This window comes from Emys orbicularis, chromosome 9, assembly GCF_028017835.1.
Source record: "Emys orbicularis isolate rEmyOrb1 chromosome 9, rEmyOrb1.hap1, whole genome shotgun sequence".
In the NCBI taxonomy this organism is placed as follows: domain Eukaryota; kingdom Metazoa; phylum Chordata; order Testudines; family Emydidae; genus Emys; species Emys orbicularis.
This window is the reverse complement of record NC_088691.1, coordinates 105,671,050-105,696,011: the sequence shown is the minus strand read 5'-3', so window position 1 is coordinate 105,696,011 and position 24,962 is coordinate 105,671,050. Positions and strand designations below refer to the sequence as shown.

At 55.3% G+C, this 24,962-nt stretch overlaps 2 protein-coding genes across 2 annotated transcripts in view; one reads left to right on the top strand and one right to left on the bottom strand.

The window, feature by feature from the left end:
* The window catches only part of ATP13A5 (ATPase 13A5), a 61,625-nt gene extending 56,312 nt beyond the window's left edge, over positions 1 to 5,313 (top strand). Inside the window, exons 29-30 of the mRNA XM_065410589.1 lie at positions 1,975 to 2,055; positions 5,113 to 5,313. Coding sequence (XP_065266661.1) covers positions 1,975 to 2,055; positions 5,113 to 5,313 — 282 coding nt within the window. The remainder of the gene's footprint in view (positions 1 to 1,974; positions 2,056 to 5,112) is intronic.
* Positions 5,314 to 8,110: 2,797 nt separating this feature from the next.
* PLAAT1 (phospholipase A and acyltransferase 1) lies at positions 8,111 to 13,009 on the bottom strand. The gene is made up of 3 exons (XM_065411445.1): positions 12,871 to 13,009; positions 9,506 to 9,774; positions 8,111 to 8,212 (listed from the first exon to the last, which is right to left on the bottom strand). The coding sequence occupies exons 1-3, from the start codon at positions 13,007 to 13,009 to the stop codon at positions 8,111 to 8,113; spliced, it is 510 nt and encodes a 169-aa protein (XP_065267517.1).
* Positions 13,010 to 24,962: the final 11,953 nt, after the last annotated feature.

Genomic DNA, 24,962 nt, shown 5'->3' with positions numbered 1-24,962 from the left:
CCTTGGAAGCCTAGTCCAGAGTTTAACTGCCCTTAGCGTTAGAAAGCTTTTCCTAATATTGAGCCTAAATCTCCCCTGCTGCAGATTAAGCCCATTGCTGCTTCTCCTACCTTCAGTGGACATGGAGAACAATCGATCACCATCCTTTAGAACAGCCCCTAAAATATTTGAAGATTCATCAGGTCCCCCTCCCAGTCTTATTTTCTCAAGAATAACCATGCCCTGGTTTTTTAATCTTTCCTCATAGGTCTGGTTTTCTAAAAATTTTGATCATTTTTCTTGCTCTCTTCTGGATTCTCCAATTTATCCACATCTTACCTAAAGTGCCGTGCCCAGAACTGGACACAATACTCCAGCTGAGGCCTCGCCAGTGACTAATGGAGCAGGACAATTGCCTCCATGTATTAGATATGACACTCCTATTAACACCCCTCTGAATATTAGCCTTTTTGCAACTGCATCATATGGTCGGCTCATATGCAGTTTGTGATCCACTATAACGTCCAGAACCTTTTCGGCAGTACTATCACTTAGCCAGTTATTTCCCATTTTGTAGTTTTGTATTTTATTTTTCCTTCCTGAGTGCAGTACTTTGCACTTGACTTTATTGAATTTCATCTTGTTGAATTCAGACCAATTCTCCAATTTGTGAAGGTCATCTTGAATTCTAATCCTGTCCTCCAAAGTACTTGCGGCCTCTCCTTCTACAGATTTTATTAGCACTCTCTCCACTCCACTATTCAAGTCATTAATGAAAATATTGAATAGTGCCGGACCCAGAATTGACCCTGGCAGGACTCCACTAGATACGCCCTCCCAGTTTGACAGCGAACCAGTGATAACTATTGTTTGAACAGAATCCTTCAGCCAGTTGTGCACCCACTTTTGCACAAGCAATGCAGAATGTGATCCATTGATATGATGGTATTAGAGATTTATTGACTGATTTGGCTGGGCTCCTGCTCGAACAGAAAAACTCCACGTTGTTAAATGGACATTTTGCCCACGGAGTGACTGCAGGGCAGGGCTCCGACTGGAGTTCTCACAACTGGGTAGCAAAATGATAGAAACCACCAGGCCTGTATTCTACATGGGATACTCCTGGGCAGGGGGTCCTAACTGCTCCCCTGCTAACACTCATCCTTCAGGAGTGATGCTACCATTGGCTAGCTCTCCTCTGTGTCTGTACAGCAGAAACTTCAGTGGAGAGGTGTCCGTGTTTAGTGCACTCATCCTTAGAATACAGGTGCATGGTGCAGAGCGCTGCGTTCTGCCTTATCCCCAAACAAGGGGGTGGGGGGAGGGATAGCTCAGTGGTTTGAGCATTGGCCTGCTAAACCCAGGGTTGTGAGTTCAATCCTTGAGGGGGCCACTTAGGGATCTGGGGCAAAATCAGTACTTGGTCCTGCTAGTGAAGGCAGGGGGCTGGACTCGATGACCTTTCAAGGTCCCTTCCAGTTCTAGGAGATAGGATATCTCCATTAATTTAATTTAAGGACAGCCTGAACTTTGGGGAGGAACTTCTCCCCGGTTCATTGGAAAGGCATGCCATGGCCACTGGTCCTGACAACTCCTTTCCAAACACAGATGAGGAAGAGAATGGAGCCTTCGATACACATTTAGTGGGCACTTCATCCTCCCCCCCATCCCCCGTCATGATCTTAATTAGGGTTTCATTAATGTTAAATGCTGAAGCAATAACTGCCTTGTCTGTCACTAAACCCATTTCAAGCAGCTGCTTCAGATACATTTAGGTCATCTGCACCCTAGGAAAGCAAAAAACCAGGCTCTATGTTTTAACATGACTTAATCCGTTCAGGGATCTCTGAGAAGAGAAGATGGCACTAACATTTCTTTAACTTCAGTGCTGATCCAAGTTAAAATACAACTAGTTGGTCTTACAGATTGTTAGGAATCCATGAGAATCTTAAAAAGACATTCAAAATCAAATGACTTGCGTTTCTTTTCCAACAGTTTCTCTGCACTCCAACGATCTGGAGGGTTTACATCTTAATCATGCTGTTTGTCACATTTTGTGTATCGTTCTTTGTGGAGGTGAGTGCTTTCATTTACCCGTTTTACTGAGGACCAGGAAGTCTAGCGGAAGTGCTGAGTTCTTCCTGTTCAAACACAACATGGGGAATAGCTGGCGAGGTGGCCTTACTGCTGAAGAGGATCAGCGGGGTCTAGTGGAACACAGAATGAATGTGAGCCAACAATGTGATGCAGCTGCAAAAAAGGCTAATCTCATTCTGGGGTGTAGTAATAGGAGCACAGGCGCCGACTCCGTGATCAGCACCCATCAGCCAATCAGCTGTTCGGCAGCAGGCGGGAGGCACTGGGGGGAGGGGGCAGGAAGAGGCGGAACAAGAGCGGAGCGCGCTCATGGGAGGGCATGGGGCAGGGCCTCAGGGGAGGGAAGAGGCGGAGCAAGAGTGGGGCCTTGGGGAAGGGGCGGAGTGGGGAAGGGGCGGGGCGGAGCACCCACCCGGAAAGAAGAAAGTCGGCACCAGGACTGTTGTATGTGTGACCTAGAAGGTAATTATCCTGCTCTGCTCAGCACTGGTGAGGCCCCAGCTAAAGTCCTGTGTGCAGTTCTGGGCACCACGCCTTCAGAAAGATGTGGACAAATTGGAGTGAGTCCAGAGAAGAGCAACTGTCAGGCTCTGGGTTCTAGGCGGTCAGGCCTGGCGGTTGGAGCGGCGGTCGAGAACAGCAGTAAGGGCCAAAGCTGGATTGAGAGTCGAGAGGCTGAGAGCAGGGCTGAGGCTGGTACCTGGGGATGCGCCGTGGGTCAGAACTGGGCTCAGAGGCCATAGACAAGCCAAATCAGGATTGTAGCCACAATCTGGATGCGGGCTGAAGGTCAAAGCTGGGTTGGAGTCAGTGCAAGGGCTTGGGTGTCAGGAGGCATGTGCAAGGCTGGAGCAAGGTCAGAATAGGGCACGGACAAGACTGAAGAGGGCTGGAACGAGGCTCGGGCAAGGGTGGGTCAGGATCTAGGGCGAGCTATAAGCATAGGGGTCTGTAACACCCCCAGGCAGCAGGAGAGTTCGTAGCCGAGTGATGCTGCTGCACAGACTCACTTGTAGCTCTGGCGGTGAGAGTGAAATCCCTGTGCCTGGGGCTATCTGATCCAGGCCCTGCCCCGGGATAGGCTGCTGCAGCACACCTGAGAGATGAGTCACTGCAGGCTCTGCTGGAGGGGGGAGTGTCGGGGGGGGGGTAATGGGTGGGCACAAGCCTGCCCACATCTAAACGACCCCCGCAGCCAAAGGGGAGGAGCCACTGGACCCAGCGCTCACATCGTTCCAGAGACAACGAATGTCCCCCGGGATGGGAGTCACGGTCACCGAGTCAAAAGCAGGGATCCAGCGGGGGACACCGAGCAGAGAACCCCGGACAGCGCCCACTGCTCCTCACAGCTGTCTAGGGAGCCAGCGCACGCCGCCCAGAGGAACTCTGCCCAGAGACGTGACCTAAGGGAGGATCAGAAATAGGCCCCACAGTCACAGAACACCTCCCCGTCCAGCTTTCTCCTCCTGGCACGGTGGACAGCTACCTTGGCCAGCAGCAAGAGAAGGTTGATGAGGAGGTCTCGTGACTTCGTGGGGCCATGGATGGGGAGAAGTGCAACCAGAACCTCAGGAGGAGATTCTGGAGGAGCCGGAAAAGGGGCTGCAACCTGGCGCACTTGAGGTAGATGTGCGCCAGGGTCTCCCTCTTGCTGCAGAAGTGTCAGGTGTCAGAGAGGGGGGTGAACTGCACCATGTACACGCCTGTGCTCCCGGCTCCTTGAATGAGGTAGGTGAGCCATTGTAGCTGAGTGAGCAGCCCCGGTCTGGCTGCGAGTTTGCTTCACAGCAACAAAATGATAAAAGGTTTAGAAAACCTGACCTCTGAGGACAAGTTCAAGAAACTGGGCATGTTTAGTCCTGAGAAAAACACCCTGAGAGGGGGACCTGCTGACAGTCTTCAAATCTGTTAAGGGCTGTTCTAAAGAGAATGGGGATCAGTTGCTCTCCATGCCCACTGAAGGTAGGACAAGCAGTAACAGCCTAGTCTGCAGCAAGGGAGATGGAAGTTAGGTATTATGAAACTCTTTCTAACTCTCAGGGTGGGTACGCTCTGGGACAGGCTTCTGAGGGAGGTCGTGGAATCCCCGTCACGGGAGGTGTTTAAGAACCAGCTGGACAAACCCCTGACAGGGCTGGTCCAGGTTTACTTGGTCCTGACACAGAGCAGGGGGCTGGGCTCGATGACATCTTGAGGTCTCTTCCGGCCCCACATTTTCTATGATTCTTCTTCCCCTTTCAGCTGCAAAATTATCTTCCTTTAAAGCTATGTATCCTAAACACGCCTAATGCAAGTAACCTGTTAAATAAACCAAACCCACTTCTCACATGTATTCCCTTTGGAAGCAATGAGACTGAACATTTTCAGAGAAGACGAGTGAATCCTAGATCATCTGCTGGAGAATAGTGCTTGTGGACAGTAGGTTGTACCACTGCACGTTTTAATACCAGAGGCAGACATTTGGGGCCAACTTCTTAAAAACTGCCCCCTTTGTGCCCCTGATATGTAGATTTTCCTAGTTTACAGGTATGGTTTGTCACCGTAGGAGTGAGAGTTCACAAATTAGGTACTTCAACTTGTAAGTGACGTTTGTAGGCACAGCATTGCACCTACAGTTATTTGTCCCTGCCAAGCTGAAACCTCACAAAAGGAAGGTTACGGCCAGGTTGAAAATCAGGCCCTGGTTATCCCTTCAGATAAACCAAACTGAAATCCCTACATGGCATGCATGTAACAGGAGATTCTGCTGGTAAACTGGGAAGAGAGATTAATGTAGCATTGGAAAGTTGCATGCTTTGTAATTCCAATGCAACAGGTGAATAAGGGCCTGACCCTACCTATCTGGAAGCCTGGAGGAGTTTGGGGTGCACATGAGTGTGGGCTCAGGCCCTGGCTAGGCAATATTCCTGTGTGTAAGTGAGGGCAGAATTTTACCCACGCTGCTTTAGTAGTAGGGGAATGGCAGGTGTGGGCCTCCTCCACTCACTTCCGAGCTGATAAGGGAGCCAGTCTCAGCAGTTCTGTTTCACTTCACAGGATGTCATCCTGCAAAACAGGCATCTCTGGCTGCTGATTAAGAAATGCTTTCGATTCCGGTCTCGCAGCCAGTATCGGAAGTGGCAGAGGAAGCTGGAGAAGGATCCAACGTGGCCTCCTTTGAAGAGAAAAGACTTTGCAGAAAACAGCAAGAATGAAATCTACATCAACCCAATCTATGAACACGACGAAGAGAACTAGAAGCCAAAGAGGACGACTTTTCCTAGTTTATATTGAACCTAGACTATTTTCACTGTTTCATAGGTAAAAGATTCAGGGGGTTTTGTGTGAACACACGCACCCAAAGTTGTTTGAGAGATGCAGGCAGTGTCTCTTACAGCTGTACCCTTGACAGGAATTACTTTATGGAGAATTACCATTTTCTATGAAGCTTTATTGACCATTTGAGCACTTTTTCTGTCCAATTACAAATATGCTAAAGAAGATTAGAGTTTTGCAAACTCCCTGTAAAACAATGAGCATCTCATTCTCCTCTGTTGCTGCCAGGCTAGTCAATGTACCGTACTAAGACTCTTGTGTAAGCTGCCAAACTACAATTAAAAATAAATAAAGTGAGTCGATTTTTCCTGTGGTTTTGCTTTTGAAGTTCTTTGGGAGAATTTGGGGGTCGTGTTTCTTTGATCCCTGCATAGCACTTCATGAATTCAGGTGGTGTATTGGGACCGGGTGACTTTTCTGGGCACGGGGAAAGACGTGTATGTAAATTTGCAAAATGCAGCCCAACATGGAAACCTAAAGACCAAACGGCAAAGACGTGTTGTCCAGAGAGCAAATTTCTTCCCTGCCTGAAGGAGCTAAAGATATGACAGGGAACGTATGTTATCCCCACAAAGCCCGATGTTATCCCCACGTCATCCCCATACAGAGCCCCATCTTCCAGTTCTTGCACAGGCACTGGCTGCAGAAATGGGACCATGAGGAGTGCCCTACTGTCATGCAGCGGATGAAGGCCTAACACACTGAAAATCTTCTCCTGGGGACTGGGCTGGGGGTGGGCAAAGTCAAGCACAGTTATATTTATACTAAGGAGAATGAGACACATTTTCCATTCACATCCCTCACAACTTTTCAGCAGCGACTTCAGTGTGGAGTGAGGGTAAATTTCATTTATGAGGCTTAGGCCTGGTTAGTTCAGAGTCTGATTTTTCCTGGCTCAGACTCATGTGACTGAACCATATATACATACCTAGCCAAATTCAACCCTCATGTAACAATCACGTCACTCCACTTAGTTCAAGGGATTAAATGAGGTAAATTAGGGCAAGTCTGGTCCTCTTTCTTTTCACACACAACTCCCTGGTGGTGAAAGATGAAACAGTGCAGTTCAGGGCTCAGACATCCTACAGGCATGAGAGGCTGAGCGCCTACAGACCTTGGTTAAATGCAGCTCCTTTGCTCAGAAAGTGCTTAACTGTCCAATAACATCTGCCAAGAAATGGCCCTTGGCTACACAACACATGCTCAGATTTATTTTCAGATTTATTATAATAGGAAGAAGGTGTTTGTTTGTTTTTTGCTGTAATTAATATCCAATTTAGCTTAAGAAGAAAGGGAAACACTAGACAACAGTGCACTATAATATACAACTGAACGTCAGACTCAGTCCCACAAACACGGAAACAACTGACAATAAAAAAGCTCTGATTCAAGTAGGGACGTGTTCAACAGCAGACAAAACTCTGCAGTAAATACCCTGAGCCAGACCGTGGGTTGGCCTGCGCACGACTGCAGTCAGTGAGTGGCACAGCGTGACAGCCAGCACCGTAGTATCTTGTTTTCAGGCTTCAAAGAACACGTCCAAACCTGTGGGTCAGTTACACTAGCTGCGAGCCAGTGAGAACGCTGCTAAATCACTCAAGCACAAAACCAGAGTCATTACAAAACCCAGGTGTCACCCACATGGGACTGGAAGGTGAACGGATGTGAACAGAATCTGCAATACACGCAACTTGCTTTCTTTGGCACATTCCCCACACCAGTTCAGGAACGCTGGAGCTATCCTCCAACCAGCAGGCGGAAACGACCAAGAACTGAATTTAAACACGGGCTCAAGCTCAGTTTCTGGCTGAGGCTCTGGGGGGTGAACAGCTCCAGACCAAGGACTGGTTTTGCAGGATTTAGAGTTATTTTCCCCATCTTGGCTCAGGGCAGGTCCAAGCCCCGGGGGTCACTAAGAAACCAGGAGAGGTAGGGTTCAGTGCTAGCAGTTACCAGCTATAGCAGCCTGTCTGAGCACAGGCAGTCCAGAAAAACAGTGGGTGCTGGGCAGGAGCACAGGAATCATTTCACCGGTGGGAAAAAGGTCTATTTCTTAAAGCAAAAGAGCATCACATCCAAGACAAAACACCCATTTAAAAATAAGAAGGGACCCGTCTCTCCCTTTCAAGAGAAGGGGCCTGCTCCTGCGTCCCATCTCCTGTGACCTGGAGAGCAGCTGTGCGTTCCGGCCTCGCAGGTGCAGCGTACGCCCTTGTGCACAGTACCACACCACACACCACAAATCTAAGCAGTTGAGAGCTTCCACTTGTAAAACCCACCGATGGTGGGATGGGGAAAAGGCCCCTCAGAATATTTGTAAGTTTCATGAAGATTCTTTTTAAAAACACATAAAAACATTTCTCCAAACAGGTAAAAAAATATAAATTATTCACTGAAAAACCCCAGCAAGCCAAGTCTATAAAAACACTGTCAGCAACAATTGTGTATAAAGCTCTTTTGTTGGCTCACGGGCCCAGTCACCAGCAAAACAGCACCAGTGAGGATGAAGAATTTGCCAGGGAGTCCACTGAGGCTAGCAAGAAAACCATCAGCTGCAACTGAATACAAGTTGCTATGACAAAAACTACAGCTAGTGACCTTGGCAACAGTGACGTCCTTGGCAACAAGTGTCTATTGTAGCTTTATCCATGGACTGAGCTGGTTCCATTCCAATCTGGAATCCAACCGTCACATGCTGTAAGTTTATCATGGTACGTGGTTAATAATGCCGCTCCCTGGATCTGTTCTGGAAAAAGCCCAGCAATGAGACAGCACCAGCCGCAGCTGTTACAAACCCAATGGCACTGATTGCTCTGTTGGCCTGCAAAGGAAAAACAAAACAGCCTGGCGACATCACGAACGTTGGGTTTTTCACACTTGAACAATCTCTCATGAGCACAGTGAATACAAGAGATGCATGCACTAGACAGGGCAGAGCAGGTCGAATGCTGATCTCACAGTACACTGGCTTCCCGCCTGTGGAATTCAGGGACTTCGAAGTAGCTACTCCTGATTTATGCAAGCGTGAGATCAGAATCAGGGCCAAAACTGGCTTCATGCCCAGTAGGTCACACACCTTTGAGCAGAGCAATGTCTGCTCCGCACTCAGTCCACAGACAGAACATGGGGTCAAACGCTGCTCTCCGTGATGCCACTGTGGATCTGGAGTGAATTCCATTGACCTCATGGTTGTCAGAATCTGGCCCACAGTCATGGGCCTGATCCAAAGCCCACTGAAGTCAGTGGGGGTCGTGGTCAGGCGGCATATCGCTCGCCCTTGTGGCCAGAGGCAGGACGGGTTTAAGAAGCACATTTTCAGTTGAGAGCGCAGGGGTTTCTCTGCACAGCTCGTCATCAGGCCCCGGGGTTTAAACCTCCCCCAACAAAACACACCCAGGATTCACCACAACAGTTTTAAATTGCTGGGACTTCCATATACCAGGTTTGTTCTTGACAAAACCTGCAGTTAACAAAACTCGCCCAAGTCCACGCGGGTCTGTCTGCACCAGGGAGAATGGACCAGATTCTGCCGGAGCTCCACACTGAGAAAACCTCCCCCCGTTTGGGAACTTGTGGAAGCCACCCCCCCCCAACCCCCCGATATGCTGCTGGACCAGGGCATGCTGGGATTGCAGCAGGGGAGCCGCTGCTCCCCCTGGGATAATGCAGCTTTGAGCAGAGTAGAGCCTCACGCGCTGTGGCTACCCCCAATGAAAGGGGCAATATGCACACGGGGGGTTCAGCCAGACGAAGTGGGATTCGTTAGCCAGCTGTGCTGCCGGCGGAGTCCTGCAATCAAGGCTGAGGAGCAGGCCAGAGCCTGCACTGCACTGGTGCTTTGCTGTCCCCAGGGAGTTTGCGGCGTGTGCTGCATCCTACCCCACCAGCCCTTCTCCTCGGAGGGAGGATCTTGCTGCAAACTGTGTGAGAAACGCCCTATGTGGTGGCCTCTTTCACAGAGCTTGCTGCAGGGCTGGTCAAGCTGGTGCCGTGTGGACACGGTGCAGATCCTGCGGGACACCCGGGAGGAGAGGGGAGTAGCGCGCCCCGTGCAGCCAGACACCAGCCTGCCTGCCCCATACTCAGCGCAGCTGCACGCCCACGGCACCCCTACCTGCTCGGAGACCCCCTCCCCGTAGCGCAGCAGTGTCACAAAGTGCTCGCAGTTGTTGCCGAGGAGGTCGTAGGACACCTCCTGGCCGATGAGGAACTCCGAGCGCCGGATGATCTCCTCCACGGGCAGCGGCGCGTAGACGTCGTCGTACTTGTTGTTGATTCTGTACGTGTCGCTCCCCACCACATCCTTCAGGAGCTGCATCTTCACCAGGGCCTTCCTGCTGAACACAGACTTGGCACTCGCCAGCGACGACGCGGCACCTTCCTCTGGGAAAGGCAGAGACAAGGCTGAGCCGGCCGGCCGGCCGGAGCGCGGGACGGCCACAGCACCAGCCGTCCCGCTGGCCACACTCAGCTCACAGCACCACGGGTAGTTCCCCTGGGGCCAACGGGGGGAACCCAGAGTCCACCCCTGGGGTGGCTGCCCTGCAGGGGTGGGTGGGGGGTACTCAGTCCTTCTCCGAACTGAACGACAATGACACAAAGGGGCTGCCCCTAGGGGGAAGGGACAGGGGAAGGGGGCCGTCCTCCCCTCGACCCCCATGCACTGTGGAGGGCAGTCCTAGTCTTCCTCTCACCTGAGCACAAGGACTGCATGAGCCACCCCAGAGAAAGGGACAGAAGCAGGGCTTGATTTGTGCCAGGGCTGAGCCCCGGCACCTCTGGGCCTGGCAGTTCAGAACCCCGGCACCTCCGGGCCTGGCCGTTCAGAGCCCCGGCACCTCTGGGCCTGCCACATCAGTTATGAACAAGGCTACGATTTAGTCATGGGTATTTTTAGTAAAAGTCATGGACAGGTCACAGGCAATAAATAAAACTTCACGGCCCGTACACCTCAGGTACAACAATGGAAAAGCCAGACAGGGTGGATGACCCATCAGCAAGGACAATGGACTGTGAAAAGCTTGGCCTTCCTGTGGACACTCTATACTGCCACTGACTCATGGATGCTGTGATCCTACAGAGTCAGGTGGTCTTGTCACCTGATCCTAAACATTACCTGGGACTTCTTATAACTTTCCACTGGAAGTGGGAGGAGGGTCAAGTTTGGGAAACAAAGGATTCCCGCCTTATGTAAATCCTATTTAAGGGTGGGGAAGAGGGCAAACAGGACCTCTCCTCTCCATGGCCTGTTTGCCCAAGAAGAAAGACTGCTAAAGCCACCTGAAGGGAAGGCAGGGGGGGAGTCCAGACTGAAAAGGAATAGAACTGGAACTCTGAACCACAGAAACTTTACAACCTGCCTAAAATAACATTTAGGGTGAGAATTTACATTGTGTACCCTGTTTCTTAAGTATATTGAGCTTGGCTTGCGTATTTTGCTTTATCTGGTCAGTAATCTGCTTTGTTCTGTTATCTCTTATATTCACTTAAAATTCACCTTTTGCAGTTAATAAACTTATTTCTTGTTTATAATATAACCCCGTTTATGTAATTTCTAACTGCGGGGGGGGGGGGGGAGGGAGGGAGGAGAGAAGAAGTTGTGCATATCTCCCTCCACATTGAGGGAGGGGGCGAATTTCATAAAACTTTTGGGTTTGTACCCCTTAAAGGGAGTGGGTACCAGTGTGCTGGGGCAAGCCCCTAAAGCTGAATCTTCCCAGAGTGGATCTCTGTCTCTCTGTGCAGCTGGGGGTGGCCCTGCCTGTGTGCTTGGCTGGAAGAGGTTGGTGAGCCCAGCCCAGCAAGGCCAGGTAAAGGGGACCCAGGCTGGCAGAATAGGCTGACTCAGTGGCACCCCAGCACATCCGGTGACACCCCAAAGGGCTCAAACCCGTCACAAGTTGACAGACACTGAAAAACAATCCCACATCTTTGATCTCACGACAATGGCTGAGAGCATCGTCTTTGCCAGCAGTGCAATGAATTCATCACAAACAGTCTTTGATAGATGTGATGTACGGCCTTTCCCACGATTTGCCTTTCCCACCACCATTGATGTGCTGAGCTCAGAAAGGGTCGAGTTTCGCGATTAGCTCTAGAACACCAAGGTAATTGCCAACAGCCTCATCTGAGCCATGGAATGGCAGACCACGCTCAGCAAGAACAACTATGGTTTCAACTACGTGTCTGAGAACGTTCTTTCAATAACTGGTTTTCCATTTGGGTATCAATTCTGCCCCTAACTTTCTTTGGGGCGTGGTAGCTGCTAACGGACAATGTATACTGCTCACTCACTGCATGATTAGTAACGTATGCAGTATTCTTCCAATCACTGAAGCCTTCGCAGAACATTCCCCACTTTTGGGTATCAGAAAACAGGCGGCAATAAAAACAGTTCACTTTCTTCTTAGAAGGCGAAGAGATGAGCCATGCTCACTTGCCAACCCGTTTGTTAGGCTTCACATATTCAGACATTGATTGGGTCAGATAACGATTCTGACTGGTGTACTCTCGCTTTGTCAATGAAAAGTCAGCAGCTAGAGCCTGGCATTTCTGTGGGCCCTTCTCAGTCCAATCTGCCACGAGCTCTTGAGAAGTCCTGTCCCACTCGCCTGGATGGCTGGAGAAGGATATGTTTGTATTACTATCACCGGGAAAGTCTTCAGAAGAGTGGGGTGAGAGTGAAGCTAGAGAAGTCACAGGAGGTTGCTCCTTTTCATCAGGCGCAGGCAGGTATTCGCCTGGACTTCCTCACCACCAGACTTAGCAGGAGGAAAAAACGTTAGGCGAGAAGGAGTTCCTTCCAGCACTGCAGCTTGTCTTTGCCGTCTTTCTTCGGCCTCCTTCAATTTCTGCCACCAGCCAGCGGCACTGGAGAGACCCTCTCAAGGGGTATTGGGAGCCCGGCTATGCCCCTGCTGCTGAGAGCATCCTGAGGCACAGTGCCTCCCGCAGGGCGGCTCTGCTGTACCCCTACCATGGGACAGCGCCTGTAGGGCAGTGAGTCCCAGTTCAGCCACTCCCACCTCACTGACCCAGGTGAACTCAGCAGCCACACCCCGTTCACAGCCTGGGGCACGGCCATTCACCCAGCATCTCAGGGCCCCATTGTGAATGTCACTGGAGTTCCCACGCCCCAGGAAGGGTTACGGTTTTAAAGAAGTGACAATAAGTGACGTGCCTGAGGTCACCCAGCGGCCAACAGCAGAGCTAGGAACATCCGCTACACCAGCCACTGGGCCCCACTTCCTGCCCTGAGTCCCATCTGTGTCACGGTCCTGCGCGAGACACCCAAAGCCGCCCGCTATTCCCAATTCCCAGCCCTTTCCGAGGGACGGACCAGCCCAGGACTGCCAGAGTGCACACGCTCTGCCGCCTTTTATCTGAGAGCCACGGCTTTCACCCCGCATGTGCACAGCCGCTCTGGCTGGGTGGGAAACAGCTCCTCCCCCCAATGAATCAATGTGGGGCAGCTCTTACCGACAGGTGCCACATTGACGATGTACCCATCCCCCAGATACAGAGCCCAGTGCTGATAAGCCGGCCGGAAAATCTCGATCAGGTCCCCGGGCTGGGGGTTGCCCGGATACGCCAGAATGAAGCTGTCATTAGCCGCCATCTGCAATGGGACAGACAGAGACGCCAACTCTGAACGTGTCCCTCCCTGTTCCACTCAACACGCACAATGCAGGAGGGGTCTGGAGTGTGGACAGGGAACCACTTAGGCAGGTACCAGGAAAAGACCAGGAGACAGTGGAGGAACAGAACATTTAGACTGAGAGTTAGTATAAATTCCTGACAAGGTGCAACATACTTACAAAGCATGCAACTTTGTTCTCTCCAGTGTCTGGAGGGTAACAGCCTGCTACTGCTACCAGCTCATACAACTGTTCCTTTAGCTCTGGTGGCAACAAGTTCGGAGCTTTGGTCTGGGACGCAAACCCTGCTGGGGGCTGTTGCCAGGGCAATTTCTCCCCTCACCACCTGGGACAATTTGAATTGGACAAGGCACTATTCACCTGCTGGGGGAAGAAGTCACTGCAGCAGGGGATGGGCTAGAGGAGATGCCCTCTGGGGCCTTTTCCATCTCAAGCTTCTATACTCCTGGGGGAATTCTGCACCAAAATATTAAAAATTCTGCACCAAAAAATTAAAAATTCTGCACACAATTTTTTAAAATTCTGCATATTTATTTGTCAAAATAATGCAATATAATCATGCCAGTTTCAATTATTTTGGTAATTTATTTAAACTACAATACAATGGACGGCGAATTGGAGTGGGGTGCATTGGAGGAAATCCCCAAACTTCCTTTGTCTAATAGTAACGTAGCTAGGTTTGACCCTTTATTTCTAGTTATTAGGCAACAAATATATGCAGCCATATGCTCAGTGTTACATCGTAGGCAACTGAAGAGCAAGTGAGGGCTGGGGAATCAAACTCACAATTTATATTGGCTACTGACCATCTCCAGAAAGGTCAGCACCGAACAGGTCATGGAGCACATTTTGATAGGAATTTTTTTCAGTCTAAAAATTTAGGCCAGTTCTAATCACTAAAGCACCGTAAGCGCTTATAAGGCCACACTGTCCTTTACACCACTCTGGCAATGTAAAGGAGCCTTAAAACTTTTACACCTGTTTTATACTGCTGGGGGAATTCACAAAGACAGTGGGAACAATTCACTAAGCAGGCAGGCTGCTACATTCTGCTCTGCCCCACGCCTACCTCCTCAGAAACCCCCCAAAGCCCTGGCTCTCCACGCTGAGTGTGCCACAATAGCGAGCAAGAGGGCCAGGGCGTCTCTCTTTCTCACTCACGACTGCACAGCCCCCCGCCCCCATCCCATCCCAGCAGTGATTTATGTCTCTACCAGCTGCTCCGGGCACCTGAACCAACCTGCCTGCGCTGCCGGGGAGAGGCGCATGACTGCTCTTGAGGGCTTCCCTTTGCTTCCCCATCAGAAGTCATTTTTCTGCGGGGAAGCAAAGAAATCTGTGGGGGACATAAATTCTGCACACGTGCAGTATTCCCCCATGAGTAGCTTCTACCACTAAGTGGCTGCAGGCCAGATTCTCCCTCCTCTCATATGGGAAACTCTGTGAGGTCACAGGCACCTTCTAGTGGCCCCCAACCACTGGGCTAGAGAGTTATTTTTTCCTCCCTCCTTGGCCCAGGGAATATTTAATTTATCCACAGTGGAATGGCTTCATCAGGAGACACTGAGAGAGCCCACCCCAGCATAGCAATAGCCAGGCAGTTAGGGCACCCAGCTGGGGTGTAGCCCAGACTTGAACCTGTGTCTCCCCCATCCTAGGCAAGTGCCCTGAACAATGAGCTATTGGCTGCTCTAGGGCTGCTCTCAATTCCACCCTGGACCTGAGAGACCTTCCTGAGGAAAGTGTCCTTGAAACCAATCCATTGCCGTGAAAAGTTTCAGTTTTGACAAATCCGCATTTTCCCACAAAAGAAAGTTGTGTTGAAAAACTGCAAACCTGCTTGAGTCCCTTCATGATTCTTAAGCCAATTTCAAGATTGTGGGGGACCAGGCACATGAGGTTATTATTTGGGGTTGGTGAGATTGCGAGCAGGATGAAGAGAATAACAACACCTACCGCCTATCTAGCACTGTTCATCCGTGGAGCTCAAAGCACTTTACAAAGCAGGTCAATGTCATTATCCCCATTTCACAGATAGAGAAACTCAGGCACAGAGAAGTGAGGATTTCCACTGAAGCCCGGTGGATTTGGGGTTGGGAAGAAATCAGTTATGATGGACTAAATGGAGAGAAGTGAGCAGTGTGAGCAGCGGTAGGAGAATGCCTCTCAAATTGAAACGTAAGCTCTAGAGGACGGTACTTAGGCCTGTACTGGGGCCTGGCTCCGAATGCTGGGCATTGGGGAAGAATCAGGGGCAGATCTTGGAGAGTGGAAATGAAAGTGTTGGGATGGATGCCTGGAGCTACACGGATGGACCATGTTCAGAATGAACAAATCAGGGGCAGTGGGAAGATGGCACCAACTACAGAAAGGCTGAGGAAATCCAGGCTTAGGTGGCTTTGGGCATGTGGAAAAAATGGTGTTACATTTAGGAATGGAGGGTCAGAGAAGGGTTGGAAGACCCAGAATTCGGTGGACGGATGTGATGGGCCAGGATCTGATTAGCTGTGGAGTTCCCGAGGAATTGCTCCAAGGCAGACTGGAATGGAGGAGAAAAAGGACTCGAAGAGGTGAGCCAGGACAGGTGGGACTAAGGCTAGAAGAGGAGGAATTCAAACCCAGAACAAGCCCGAGTAATAGCAGGGCGGGCTCCACATACATCCAAACGGCGACACCAGTTTGATCTGTTTTGCTCGCTGGAACAAGGAGGTCAAATTCTCCAGGTTCAGCTTTGCAAATGTTTCCGCAGAACAATTATTCAAATCCATTTCGTGGGGATTTTCCTTCTGCTTTGACACAAATCATTTCAGAAGCCCTGCGTTGGGAAGCTGGCCTCAAGGGGGAGAGCAGCTCTGGCAATCACAGGAGCAATAAGGACGGTCTTGCTAGCCAGCCCAATTTCCCCGTCCCTAATGTTTTACCACGACTGTTCACCACCTTGTTTAGCAGCCTGCTGAATAATCCACTGCCCCCCTTAGCCTTCCGCGTAGTCCTCTCTGGGCTTCCCAGGTACGACAGTGATGGCCACCAGCATAAAACCGTAACGCAGGTGGAGAGGACACGTATTTAGCACATTTGGTCTTTATTCTTCACTCCCTCCTGCCTGCCTTGGCTCACAAGTGTTGCTCTTCTCTTTCCCTGCAGTGATTGCCCACAGTGCTTAGTGCCCACCGTGCTCAGCGCCCACGCCTGGTAGCACCCACGGTGCTCAGCACCCACGCCACGCACCACTGCCACACAGTGCCCACAGGGCTCAGCACCCACGCCATGCATCACTGCCATGCAGCGCCCACAGGGCTCAGCGCCCACGCCACACAACACCCACGCCATGCATAACTGCCACACAGCGCCCACAGGGCTCAGCGCCCACGCCAAGCAGCACCCACGCCACGCATAACTGCCACGCAGCGCCCACAGGGCTCAGCGCCCATGCCACGCAGCACCCACGCCTCGCACCACTGCCACGCAGTGCCCACAGGGCTCAGCACCCACGCCATGCATCACTGCCACGCAGTGCCCACAGGGCTCAGCGCCCACGCCACACAGCACCCACGCCATGCATAACTGCCACGCAGCGCCCACAGGGCTCAGCGCCCATGTCACGCAGCACCCACGCCACGCATAACTGCCACGCAGCGCCCACAGGGCTCAGCGCCCACGTCACGCAGCACCCACGCCACGCATAACTGCCATGCAACGCCCACAGGGCTCAGCGCCCACGCCACGCAGCACCCACGCCTCGCACCACTGCCACGCAGTGCCCACAGGGCTCAGCACCCACGCCATGCATCACTGCCAGGCAGTGCCCACAGGGCTCAGCGCCCACGCCACACAGCACCCACGCCATGCATAACTGCCACGCAGCGCCCACAGGGCTCAGCGCCCACGCCACGCATAACTGCCACGCAGCACCCACAGCGCTCAGCACCCTGAACACCCTGTCCTCCCTTAGCCCCAGGACAGCTGGAGAATCACAGCAGCAACCAGGGCACCAATTGTCGAGGCCCAGGGGCTGTCACAACATCCCTCTCTCCTCCCGCAGGCAAAGCACTGGCGCGGGGATGACTTTACTCAGGGACACCAGGGAAGGACCTTCCCCAAACAGACCCCGTCTGCCCTAGGCCGGGGGGGGGTAGAGGAGGGACACGACTTACCTGGGGGACGCGCTGCTGGAACGGTGCCAACCGCAGCTCTGCGGTAACGTGAGCGGCTCCCGGGCTCCGGGCTCGGCCCTGACACGTGTGTGATTCCAGAGAGCTCCGGAGTCAGCCCGGCCCGTTGGTAGGGACACACACACACACAGACCCGCGTACGAAGATCACAGGCACACACTGAATTCACCCACATGCAGGGGCTGAAAGGACCCAGACCCTGAAAAGCACCACCCGTAGTGTGATTTCACACCCACACACACCCACAGCCTAGGATCACAGACACACACAGATATAATAATAATAATAATAATTAATGGAGATATCCCATCTCCTAGAACTGGAAGGGACCTTGAAAGGTCATCGAGTCCAGCCCCCTGCCTTCACTAGCAGGACCAAGTACTGATTTTTGCCCCAGATCCCTAAGTGGCCCCCTCAAGGATTGAACTCACAACCCTGGGTTTAGCAGGCCAATGCTCAAACCACTGAGCTATCCCCCCCCGATACCGAAAGCACACACACAAGATTACACACACACACACACACACGCCGAGCTCAGAGACGCACATGCACACCCCGAGCTGACACACACACACACAAGCTGAGATCACACACCGCGAGCTGACACACACACACTCTGCAATACAACCTGGTTGTTGCCGGCGGCAGCTACCACGTGCCCCAGGCGCCCCCCGATGCGGGCAGCGGCCCCAGCCGAGCCCGGCCGGGGGGAGGCGGGGCCCCGGGGAGCCGGGGGGGCGGGGCGGTAGCAGCACGTCCCCGGAGCTGACCCCTATGCGTCGCTCCGTGGGTCTGGAAGCGGCGGGGCCGGGGGGGGGGGGGGCGATGCTGCGGCAGGTGATGGAGCCCGGCTGCCCCCCCCCCTCCCCAGACCCCAGGGTTCGGCTCGCGGGGCCGAAGTAACCTTTTGTGGGGCCCCCTGGGGGCAAAATGGGGCATGGGGGGGTCAGTCCCCGGAGCGAGGGGCCGGCCGAGGGCAATGGGGGGGTCAGTCCCCGGAGTGAGGGGCCGGCCGGGGGCAATGGGGGGGTCAGTCCCCGGAGCGAGGGGCCGGCCGGGGGCAATGGGGCATGGGGGGGGGTCAGTCCCCGGAGCGAGGGGCCGGCCGAGGGCAATGGGGGGTCAGTCCCCGGAGTGAGGGGCCGGCCGGGGGCAATGGGGCATGGGGGGGGGGGTCAGTCCCCGGAGCGAGGGGCCGGCCGAGGGCAATGGGGGGTCAGTCCCCGGAGTGAGGGGCCGGCCGGGGGCAATGGGGCATGGGGGGGTCAGTCCCCGGAGCGAGGGGCCGGCCGGGGGAAATGGGGGGGTCAGTCCCCGGAGCGAGGGGCCGGCCGAGGGCAATGGGGGGGTCAGTCCCCGGAGTGAGGGGCCGGCCGGGGGCAATGGGGCATGGGGGGGGGTCAGTCCCCGGAGCGAGGGGCCGGCCGAGGGCAATGGGGGGTTAGTCCCCGGAGTGAGGGGCCAGCCGGGGGCAATGGGGGGGTCAGTCCCCGGAGCGAGGGGCCGGCCGGGGGAAATGGGGGGGTCAGTCCCCGGAGCGAGGGGCCGGCCGAGGGCAATGGGGGGGTCAGTCCCCGGAGCGAGGGGCCGGCCGGGGGTAATGGGGCATGGGGGGGTCAGTCCCCGGAGCGAGGGGCTGGCCGGGGGCAATGGGGCATGGGGGGGGGGTCAGTCCCCGGAGCGAGGGGCCGGCCGAGGGCAATGGGGGGGTCAGTCCCCGGAGTGAGGGGCCGGCCGGGGGCAATGGGGCATGGGGGGGGGTCAGTCCCCGGAGCGAGGGGCCGGCCGAGGGCAATGGGGGGGTCAGTCCCCGGAGTGAGGGGCCGGCCGGGGGCAATGGGGCATGGGGGGGGGGGTCAGTCCCCGGAGCGAGGGGCCGGCCGAGGGCAATGGGGGGTCAGTCCCCGGAGCGAGGGGCCGGCCGGGGGAAATGGGGGGGTCAGTCCCCGGAGCGAGGGGCCGGCCGAGGGCAATGGGGGGTCAGTCCCCGGAGTGAGGGGCCGGCCGGGGGCAATGGGGCATGGGGGGGTCAGTCCCCGGAGCGAGGGGACGGACGGGGGAAATGGGGGGGTCAGTCCCCGGAGCGAGGGGCCGGCCGAGGGCAATGGGGGGGTCAGTCCCCGGAGCGAGGGGCCGGCCGGGGGTAATGGGGCATGGGGGGGTCAGTCCCCGGAGCGAGGGGCCGGCCGAGGGCAATGGGGGGTCAGTCCCCGGAGTGAGGGGCCGGCCGGGGGCAATGGGGCATGGGGGGGTCAGTCCCCGGAGTGAGGGGCCGGCCGGGGGCAATAGGGGGGTCAGTCCCCGGAGTGAGGGGCCGGCCGGGGGAAATGGGGGGGTCAGTCCCCGGAGCGAGGGGCCGGCCGAGGGCAATGGGGGGTCAGTCCCCGGAGTGAGGGGCCGGCCGGGGGCAATGGGGCATGGGGGGGTCAGTCCCCGGAGCGAGGGGACGGACGGGGGAAATGGGGGGGTCAGTCCCCGGAGCGAGGGGCCGGCCGAGGGCAATGGGGGGTCAGTCCCCGGAGTGAGGGGCCGGCCGAGGGCAATGGGGGGGTCAGTCCCCGGAGTGAGGGGCCGGCCGGGGGCAATGGGGCATGGGGGGGGGTCAGTCCCCGGAGTGAGGGGCCGGCCGAGGGCAATGGGGGGTCAGTCCCCGGAGTGAGGGGCCGGCCGGGGGCAATGGGGCATGGGGGGGTCAGTCCCCGGAGCGAGGGGCCGGCCGGGGGAAATGGGGGGGTCAGTCCCCGGAGCGAGGGGCCGGCCGAGGGCAATGGGGGGGTCAGTCCCCGGAGTGAGGGGCCGGCCGGGGGCAATGGGGCATGGGGGGGTCAGTCCCCGGAGCGAGGGGCCGGCCGAGGGCAATGGGGGGTCAGTCCCCAGAGTGAGGGGCCGGCCGGGGGCAATGGGGGGGTCAGTCCCCGGAGCGAGGGCCCGGCCGAGGGCAATGCGGGGTCAGTCCCTGGAGTGAGGGGCCGGACGGGGGCAATGGGGCCTGGGGGGGGGTCGGCCCCCAGAGCGAGGGGCCGGCACTGGGGCATGGGGGGGGTCAGTCCCCGGAGCGAGGGGCCGGCCGGGAGCAATGGGGCAGGCAGGGGTGGCCCCACTCTGCCCAGCGCAGGGCACTAGTTACAAACCGGCAGGTGCCAGACGCACAGTGACCCGCCGGCCCTGTGCTGCCAGCGTGTCCCTTCCTCTCGGGGAGGGCCCATGTCGTGCCACACTTCCCCCCCCCCCCCCCCAACACCCACAGGTGCCGACTCCGTGGGTGCTCCGGGGCTGGAGCAGCCACAGAAAAAAAATAGCGTGTGCTGAGCACCCACCAATCAGACCCTCCCCCTCGTCCCCAGCACCTCCCGCCCGCCCGCTGCTGATCAGCTGTTCAGTGCTGGGCAGGAGGCGTGGGGGGGGGCACTCTAGGGAGGGTGTGGAATGGGGCGGGGGTGGAGCGGTGGCAGGAAGAGGTGGGGGGGGCAGGGCCTTGGGGGAAAGGGTGGAGTGGGAGCGGGGCTTGGGACAGAGCTGGGGTCAAGCACCTGTGGGGAAATCAGAAATTCAGCACCTCTGTAACACCCCCCCCCCAACTCCCTATGGCCAGAGCTCCCCAAAGCCCCCCCACAAATGCAGAGCACCCCGCACAACCCGCAGGCCGACAGGAGGAGGTGGTGGGTGGGGGGAGCCAAGCGAAGCAGGCTGGGGCCCCTTCTGAGCATGGGCCCGGCTCCATGGCGCCCCGGCACCATTGTAAATCCAGCACTACTCGCAGGGTGGGCGGCGGGGCCCGCCCGAGCCTCCTGCTCCGGCTCCAGGTGACTGTGGGGCAGCCACGCAGCAGGGTCCTGTGCACGGGGCATAAGCACCCCCCAGGCAGGCGGAGATCCGGGGTCAGCTCCTTGCAGGGGCCGGGCAAGCAGGAGTTCGGCCTGGACCCAGCGCTGCAGGGGAGCCGTGCTGGGGGTTTGGCTCGGACCTTTCTCTCGCTCACACACGGCCCATGTGTGACCCACACCCCGCCTGGGTGTGGTGGTCTGTCCCGTCTAGTGGCACTGAGACCACTGAGAGAGAGAGATTAATGAGTCTGCTCTACAGCCTTAGCTAACGGCTATGTGGCTTTTAGCTCATGCAGTAAAGGCTCATGCACTAAGCTCCAGAGGTCCCCGGTTCAATCGCGGACGAGCCCCACTCGTAACACTGAGGCTGTAGAGCAAACTCATTAACTCTCTCTTTCTAAGTGGTCTCAGTGCCACCAGACGGGACAGAGCCTGACCCTCCCACCCAGACGGTGTGTGGGTCACACGTGCACGGGAAGGAAGCAGGAAATGACCCCATTGGCAAAGCTTGGAGCTGGAGGGAAAAGTCTGATCTTGCTTTCATAGCCGGTCCAAGCTCCAGCCCCGCCTCCATCCCAGACCGAGCCCCCGCTTGCCCCCCCATAATGCTGCCGCAGGGACCCATTGATGCCCCCATTGTTGGGTGTTACTGTTTTGCCATGGTGCCCCCGTGCCGGGAACGCCTGCTCCGGCCCGGCCTGCCCACCCAACAGCCTCCTTCCTGTCCCTGCTAAAACCCACCGCTGCTGCCAGCCCACACCTGGGAAAGGCCGAACAAGAAATGCTCAGCGTTCAGGTGCGGCCTGGAGACGGGCACACTCAGCACCGAGCGAGGCCGAGCCCGTTCCGCGGGCAGGGAGCTCCCGGGGCATTTACTGGAGCGCGCCAGACTGATACCCGGACTGCGGTGCAGGCCCTCGGCTCCTACAGTGAACCTTGACTTGGCTGAGAACAACTAGCGGGTCTGTTCTCCACCCAGCTGGTCAGCGCTGTATCCGAGCCCTGCCGGCCGTGGCCCAGGGCCCTTCCCTCCGCCGCTCCTCGGGGAATGTTTTGTTTGGGGTTGTTGAAAAGATACCGTGTAGGACCAGCCCCCGAGGGTCCCCCCGACACACTGTACCCGTCATGGCGAGAGGAGCAGAGCTGTGGACCATGGTCTCCATCCTGGAGCTTTCATGGATCTGTTTGATACCGCGGGCCCTGAAGGCTCAGGGCCCAGACCTCGCACTTGAGCCTGTTGGCCGGGAAACGGGGTAGGGAGCGGAGGGCAGGGGTGACATGCTGGCGGGGCAGAGCAGGAGGGCTGCCCTGTTCCGTACCGGTCAGAGTTTCCTGCCCGCGGAAGGTTGGCCACGAGGCGATTTCCCCAGGGTTATTTCATAAGGCTTTTTGCTGCGCACGTCTACTGTTACATGCACTGTCCCACCGCAGGCCCAATGACTCCACTGGAAGCAGTGACAGGGCACCAGGGGACGGTATCTAAGCTGGTCGATCAACTGTCCTGTCCACGTGGCCCCCCGAGTGCCCCCCTGGGATTAAAAGGAGACGCAATACCGTGCGCACACGTGATCCGGTGCATTCACTCCAGGACAGCTCAGCTGTTCCTAACGTCACACTGGACAGACAAACGCTCCCTCCTTGGGGAGTCAGTGTGACATGACCGCCCGTGCAGCGCGCTCTCTGCATCTGACTCTCCGGCACTGACTCGGGCTTGGGGAGTGGGGCCGGCTGTCCCGGCTGGGTGGGGTGGGGAAAGCTCTTTTCCTTGTTGAGGAGCTGGGATTCGGGAGCCCTGGAAGGGAGAGGGTGATGTTGGTTCAGTGCTTTCCGCCTCAGCCACAAGGAGATAAAGGGTGTGGGGTTAATCCCTGGGGTGCTGCCGTTCCACCCTCCCCTTCACCCCGTGATGGAACGATCGGGGGGGAATTCCGGCAGGTGAACTGCACAGAATCTCTTCCCCTGCGGCCACGTGTTCGGTTCTTGGGTTTTTTAACGTCAGTTAAAGTCCTACTAGTGAAACGAGTCTGACGCTCTCAGCTGACCGTGTCCAGCAGGCATTTGTGGCCTGGGACAGCAGAGTGGGAGCAGGTTCATTGCGGACACAGCGGGAAGCTGCGTGGGGGAAGCCGGCTTTGCACCCGGCATCCGGCTCACTCTGGTGTGATCAGAGATTAAAAGAAAACAGCTCGGAGCGACACAAGTACAAAGCGCCCGGCAGCTCAGGTCAGAGGCTCATGGGCCCCGTAGGAGAGGGAGAACAATAGTACTTTTGGCCCGGTGTCATTTTGAAGGGGCACTGCTGACAATGACTAGTTCATTCCATGGCACAGAACACGGCTGTGCTGTTTATTTTGGCATTGGTTCAGGCCTGGATTGTTGACAAGGTTTTCAGAGGGAAGCCTCACGGCAATCATGTAGGCACCCAAGGAAACCCAGGAATCGGCGCTAAATGTGCAAATACGGGCCTGGCAGCTCCGGGAGGCCTGTGGCTGGATCCTGCAGGATCCTGAGTTCCCTCAACTCCCACTGGCTGCACTGGACACTGAGTGTGCTCAGCTCTCTGAACTATGCAGGATTGGGCTTTAGCATGTCTGAGAATGAGTCTGAGCCTTGTCAACAGGCAGCTATTGTGGAGCAGGTAAAAACGAGGCTTTTATAACTGCCATGAAATTCCGATGGCAACAGTGCTTGTTTGCCAGCCAGAGCAGGTCCCTAACCCTGCTTGGTTTTATTTTCCTTAGATAAGAAATTTAAAGCTTCTCCCACCATTTACATCCACTTCTCTCCTCAATAGCTGCACATTCTGAACGTATAGACAATGGCCATGTTCTTGAATGCACTGGCAGAACAATGCACTTTTCATCCACCCAGCCATTCACGTAGCTTCCAAATACTTTCCTGGCTGATAGGCAGGGCTGGATTTACACCTTACACGCCCCTAGGCACAGAATCTTCAGTGCCCCCCCCCCCCGCCCGCCTACAGCTGACCTTCGTGTTGCACACAGTTTTAGAGAGGCAAGGTGCCCCTGTAATGCCGGCGCCCCTAGGCACGTGCCTACTGTGCCTAATTTGAAATCCGGCCCTGCTGATGGGATGCGAATGAATCAGCACATAAGAGGTGTGCGTGTGTGCACGCACATGAGGGGGGCGGCGTAATGGTTTTTAGAGTAATAGTTAGTAAATAACATTACAGCAGGAACAAAGGAGAGACTTAAATATTGCTCATCTCCTATATAATCAACAGCAAACCTGAAGTTCAATGGAAGACCAGCAAATAGATCCTGATCAAAAACTCCTGGCATAGTCAAGGAAACCCCCTGACGTCAGTGGAGAACCGTACAGAGCCAGCACTAGGCTGGGCTGACGTGGGGCGTTGGTGGTGTCTAGGCCATGTGGGAGGTAATTGTTGCTAGGCCTTGGGCGGGGTGAATTCCATCCAGTCCCGACTCAGCCGAGCAGTGCCACTGAAGTCAACGGGATCTCTAGTGTGAGTCAGGACTAAGGTGCTTCAACAAGGGTTTGCAGGAGACATTTAGGAAGAACAGAGCATATTAGAGCATTCAGGAAGTGCAGTGATTTATTATAAATTATTATTACTTAGGAAAGGGTTAGAAACACTTATTAGAATACAACAGCAAAAAAAAAAAAAAAAATCAGATGGAAATAAAAAATGCCACTAATTAAAACGTGACTGATTTTCATCCCGATCAAATGCAGCATTGATCATGTAGCTGTAGTCTGGCACGTGAGAGTTCTGGTCCAGCGCATCCCTTGATTGGGTCAAAGACGAATTCCTCCTTCTGGGGAATTCCAGTGACTTTTTCCTGTTCATTCTGTAAAGAAAAGTTAACGACAAGTAAAGAGCTGCACTCCTCGTCTCACCGGCGGTGCAATAGAGATCAGACATGGCTTAAAAT